The sequence below is a fragment of the Palaemon carinicauda genome, chromosome 6 (assembly GCF_036898095.1).
Source record: "Palaemon carinicauda isolate YSFRI2023 chromosome 6, ASM3689809v2, whole genome shotgun sequence".
In the NCBI taxonomy this organism is placed as follows: domain Eukaryota; kingdom Metazoa; phylum Arthropoda; class Malacostraca; order Decapoda; family Palaemonidae; genus Palaemon; species Palaemon carinicauda.
The window spans coordinates 114,048,125-114,054,345 of record NC_090730.1 but is presented as its reverse complement, the minus strand read 5'-3'; the positions used below and the strand labels follow the sequence as shown (position 1 = coordinate 114,054,345).

The 6,221-nt window shown below is 37.3% G+C and overlaps 1 protein-coding gene across 2 annotated transcripts in view; it reads right to left on the bottom strand.

The window, feature by feature from the left end:
* Positions 1–408: 408 nt before the first annotated feature.
* Positions 409–6,221, bottom strand: part of LOC137642616 (uncharacterized) — a 45,125-nt gene continuing 39,312 nt past the window's right edge. For both annotated transcript variants that reach the window (XM_068375326.1, XM_068375325.1), the window contains 2 exons: positions 5,243–5,363; positions 409–1,130 (listed from right to left, as the gene is read on the bottom strand). In XM_068375326.1, coding sequence (XP_068231427.1) covers positions 981–1,130; positions 5,243–5,363 — 271 coding nt within the window. In that variant the 3' untranslated portion in view covers positions 409–980. The remainder of the gene's footprint in view (positions 1,131–5,242; positions 5,364–6,221) is intronic.

Below are 6,221 nucleotides of genomic sequence, written 5' to 3'. Positions count from 1 at the left end.
CTCACAGCTTGTTCTAGCAAGCCAGTTGAAACTTAGTTGCTTCCTATGCTGTTAAGGTGAGCTATATTACTACCCAGTGGGTCCTGCTCCTATTATACTATAGTGTTCTGGCCTAAAGCATGAGGTCCTTTCGTGGATTAGTTGTCCTCCATAATTCTCTATTCATGGTCACCTCTTGTAAATCTTGGTACCTTTTGCCTCCCACCCTTCAGGTCTTGTGGGACATTAATCTTCAGGAGGTTTTTAAGACTTATTTCCTTTGGAGTGAATATCCACTCATTTGCCTTCTTGATACACAAATATTTGGCAAATTACTCCAAAAGCAATCGAGTATAAGAGTATTATTATATTATTGTATGTTTAGTATGAATGGGTAGGAATTTTGCAATGATATTAAAAAACAAGAAATATTTTGAAACTCATTTATATAAAGAAGCACATAACTCTCCATGTAACATATAAATTGAACAAAAGCATCTAAAACAAAACAACAAGGCCAATAAATTCGAAAGTTTTGTTTTTCATATAACTAATAGTTTGTTTCGGTTTTAAAGTTTACAAACATGCAAAGACTATTACATTGCTTATGTAACAAAATTTATATTTCAGTTCAACATTTCTAATGAATAATATTGACTTCTTTATGTACAAGAGTACTGAGTTTTTATTTTCGTTAATCCATAAAAAAAAAAAAAACAGAAGGTATTGGTTTCACTACTAAAGCGTCCATCGATATTGAAGATTATATGTTCGTCCATAATCTTTGAAATTTATAGTTAGATGAAGAATTACAAACAATCTCTAGAACATCTTTTTGTATAAATGTCTCATATTTCAAAACCATTTTAAGGCTGGTATAAAATGGGCAACTGGACGCCTGAAACAAATAGCCTCTCAAGGGCATACAATACTTGATTTTCAAAGTATTTGTAAACCTTCTTTTTTGAAAATTTGTTGCTTTAGCAGTGACTTCTTATTGATTATCCTTTGATCCTGAATGTGACGAAGTCTTCTAGCCGACCACTTGGACCCATGTGGATAGTACAACAAGCCAGTCTTCCACCTGCATTTCCTGTTGAAAGACTGCCAGCATCTCCCCCTTGGCCGAGATCATCAACACCAGCATGGACCTGCAGGGAATAAATTTCTAGTTTAAACACATTTTCTTGAAAAGATAATTCAGCTTAGTTCATCTTTACGAATTATTCTAATCCAAACACCTTTAAATGTGCGGCCCCTAGACTATATGATAAGCTCCAACGAAACATTCGAATGATTGAAGACATTAAGGCATTCAAGAGGAAACTGAAGACTTTCTTATTTCAACAGTCAAACAACAGTGACGATTTAACGGTAAATGAACAATACGCGATATGAAATGTTAAATACTCTGAACGAACAAGGTAAAATGACAGTGGAGGTCCTGTAGAGAGTGGGGTTCCCCTGCTGTATGGGACCGGAAAAGCAGCCATCAAAGTAAAGTAAGTAAAGATGGTGGTTTATGATATTTATCGTAAAGTAGGCTTAGTATGTTCTTGGGTATGGTAAACTACTATTACCGGTTCTTCATCGCCACCACTGTCATCCCCCAAGGGCAAGCAAAAGATTCTGAAGTGGTGCGACATTCTTCAATGCAAAGAAAGCCTTATCAACTGCTACTGCTCTCATCTTTCCCATGGTAACTGCACCCTTCTTACTCTTCATCGCTGTCAGTGACGTCAATGTCAGGGGTTACTCTAACAAATGATCAACGGATCGCCCTAGCTATTGGCCTTTTTCAGTAGAAAACTTCGACAGAAAAGTACTGGTAGCATAAACATCTTCAATGGAAGGACTGTTCACTGCCATGCTCGGGGTTTGGAACTTGGATGCTAGTATTAACTTTAGTGCTTCTCTAAAATTGGTCCTAAGCAGCCTAGAAAACTTATTCCAGTGTCAAAATGGGAGTCTATGAGGAAAATGGATGTAATGATGCAAATTTAAATGTACTATAGGGTTATTTTGAAGGTCAACTGGTCAAATATCAAGGTCAAATATCATAACTTAGCATAAAAAATAGCCTAAAATGGTCTCAGTCTGAGCTATCTATTTAGGGGTTTAGGATCTAATAAGCTTAATGGCTTCATCACCAATTACTGTAAAGTTCATATGTAAGGTCAAAAGTTGAACTTATAAAGGTCAAGTAACATAAATTTTCTGAAAATTCGAGTAAATATTAACTGTATTAGGGCTAGAAGAGTGATTTCGGTGTCTATTTATGGGATACATAACTTATAGATAAAATAGAAAGGATCGATGAAATGAACATTACTATCACCATAAATATCTTATCAACTTATATGCAAAAACTTATCTAAAGGATTATGAGAATAACAAGAAGTACTTAAATCGACAACTTTTCTCATCTCCTTTAATAAGCATGTTGCTTCTCATTGTCACTTTTTTCAAGTACAAATGCCCTTAAGAAAATATTAGATATTGTTCCACATGTTCCCTAAATTATTTTTGGCTAAGGTGAACATGGCAGGAGCAAAGGATACAGTTAATAAATATTTGATGAACAGCGTGTACAAAGTTCACAGTGGAAATGTTTGGTACTGTCAATCCACCTCTGTTTAAGTTAGTAACAAAATCAGAATCAGTGAGGTCTTTAGCTGCTTTCTCTGTTACTACAGAAGTCAGTCCAATGGAATTTGTGTTCAAAGAACCCAGCTAAGAAAATTATTTTGTTTTGATATCTCATCGAAGTTCATTAGTTCCACAGTGTCAGTACTGGTAAAATCATATTGATTATTGTCAATGGAAATGTTGTTTGCACAAAATATAACTTGTGATGGGGTTGATGACATTAATTCATATTGAAGCAATGAGCGGAGATTCTTAGTCTTTGCTCTTGTCTTGATGTCCACAGTGTTAATATGAAGATTACCCCCACCGAAATCGCTATTCTTGCCCACTAACAGACGATACTTATTCTAATTTTCAGCAAATTTGTGCTTCTTGACATTAAAAATTTTTCCTTTTGACCTAAAACATGACATTTACTGTCATTGGTAATGAAGCTATTGAACTTATCAGTTCCTCAACCACCAATTAGATGCCTAAATCACTCTTAGCCCACTTTGAGGGCATTTTATGCTATTTTCAGGCAAATAACGCTTTTTGACCTTAAAATTTGACCTATTGACCTTTAAAATTACCTTTTAATGCATTTATGTTAACATCATTGAATCCACCGTCCTCAAAACCCCCTTTTGATACTAAGATCAGTTTTCTTGGGCGTCTAGGACCAATTTTAGAGATACACACACGGTAAATTTAGCTCCCAAGTTCCAAATTGAGTGTAGTAGGAAGTCCTTCCTTTAATATGTCTATGACTGGCATTGTATTTGGCTATCCATACCTTCCATCATTTCTTAAGAGGCACATCCTTCATCATTTGCACGGACCACATGGCCCTTGTGCATGCCTTTACTCGACAGCCTATACCTGGTCTACCAGTCAGTGCTAACATCTCTTTGCCATTTCTGAATATATTTGTACCATTCAACACATTCCTGGTAAATTGAATTCCTTGGCCGACGTCCTTTCAAGAAACACGCTGGCCGCAGTACACCTGGGAATAGATTACAGGGCCTTGACAGAAAGTACTTTGAGTACCAAACCTACAGCACATCCTGCACATCTCTCCATTGGGAAAACATCACTCTCGATTACTCCGACATTTATGAGATTTACTTAGCTGCCAATGTACTTTGTTTACTCCTCTGTGACGTCAGTACTGGTAGCCTACACCCATGGTGTTTTAATTGATCCATGGCTTCTCACACCAGATAAATATTACTAAAGATACTAAGAATTGGGTACGTGCCTTGATTTCATGTCAAACTTCAAAAGTGCACCGACTCACGGTTTCACGTAAGGACACTTTTCATCAACCTTAACGTTGTTTTATCCACATTCATGTTGACGTGGTTGGCCTCCTACCCACATTACTAGGACACCGTTACCTTTCCACAGTTATTGATCACTCCACTCACTGGCCTGAAGCCATTCCCATGCGGCATCCACTTCATGTTAGGCTGCCTTACTTTCTGGGTAGATAACAGGATTCAGCATCACAGAGCATATTGCTTCGAACATTGGTGCCACTTTCACCTCTCAATTGTGGACATATTTAAGGCATCATCTTGGCATCACCCTACATCAGACCGGTTACGACCCTGCAGCCAACGGAATGGTGGAACATTTCAATCGTACCCTCAAAGCAGCTTTGATATCTCACTGCAACGACTCTAGTTGGTTTCCATAACTTCCCCGGGTCCTCTCTTGAGCTGAGGCTCTCTCCCAGGGACACCATGGTAGTCTCAGGAGCTGAAATGGTATATGGCGACCTGTTGCTTGTCCCTGCAGATTTCTTTCCGCCCACCACCTCCTCCGAGGATCTCCAGTCCTTACATCATGTGGGAATATTTACCGCTTGCTTTCAGACTTACAAGTCCCCATCAAAGCAGCACATACTGAAAGACCAAAACATCATAACACATGCATTCCTGTGCATTAACACTTGCAAGCCAACACTAACGCTTCATGTACGGGTCAATTCCTTGTTATCCGTCGTACTCAGAAAACTTTCCTCCTCACCACTGGCTGATTTAAACTTGCGTATCCCCTGCAAGGCAACCTGCTAACAGTACGACTCTCTTTCAAATGCCTGTATGCTTCAGGGGCGGGGCCATGTAATGCACGGCAGCAAGCAACGCACATGCAAAGAAAGAAGGATGCTCAATCTACGTTTCTTTCAATAGTACAACCATCAATGGACTCCATGTAAAAAAAAAAAGTCGTTTAATGTAACAAGGTAATTTAAACCATTTGTTATGCCATTGTCAACCTTGTTCGACAAAAACAAGCATTTTTCAACATTATTTGAACCCTGGCTCCCGGGAGACCTATAAATACCTGCCTTTTCATCTGGAATAAAGTTAGTTGTTTGGAAGCTGAATTTATATTAACTCTTCCTCTGCTCTGATCAAAACACTATTATCGGTAATGAAATCATAATATATGATGTTGCAGTAAAAGAATGCAATAGATCATGGTATCGCCTATTTTTAGAAAAACTTACATTAATGGGAGTGTTCCTTATCAAGCAATAAGCAAATGATAAAAATCTAACACAATTGAGAATTTTTGAATTCCAAATTTAACCTAGATAATAAAGAACTCGTTTATAACTTACCACAAGTGCCTTTCCAATAATGCTGTTAGCCCCATTGAAGGCAACTTTATCATCATCTATGACATACCCATGGAGCTCTCCGTTTTCATCCACCTCAATGTTGCCAAGATCACCAACGTGCCTATTGTTAATGGAATAATATTATGCATGAGGTTTACATTGGTTCTCATTGTAAAATGTAAGTCATACTTGACGTCAACATCAGAAATAATAAAGTAAAAAATAGAATATTTTACCAACAATTCACTTAAAAGTTCAAATTCTGAATTAACTTTGATTTTCTGGATTTTGTGATTCGGAAAATCGAATAGTTTCATCCTCGTGTAAAACTTTTCTTAGAAATGGGGCTTAAAAAATTTAAATGAATAATTACCTAATACCTACAAAAATCTTTAACTTCTCTCTCTCTCTCTCTCTCTCTCTCTCTCTCTCTCTCTCTCTCTCTCTCTCTCTCTCTCTCTCTCTCTCTCTCTCTCTCTCTGTTGAATAAAATATTGAAGTTCTTATAAATATTCAATTTAAAATTACAAGGAAAAAATGGTTGTTCATTAAATCATCAGCATTGATTAGAATACTTGAAAGCCTGTAGTGCCTAGAAATTTTAAAATCAAAGGAAATAATTAACGTAATACAAGGAAAGTTTAGAATTATATAATTATATCTGCATTCGCGGAAAGCTGGCTATTTCTATGGCAAAGCAAAATCAATTCCCCAAATATTTCTCTTTGTTATGCTTTGTTATTTAATTGTCCTCATCAATTTCGCATTTCATACTCGAATTTGTTTCTCAATAACCAGGTGAGGACGGGATCTCTCTTCCCTAAATAGTCTTTGGCGCTATCATTCATCTTAGATGCTGTCTTAGGAAAGGGTGGGTTCGTGAATCCAGTGTACAGGGACTCTTTTCCAGTCTCATTTCGAAGTGGGGCGCTGCCGTGTATTTTCCTTCTCGGTATATTTCTCATAGAGGAATGCAGTA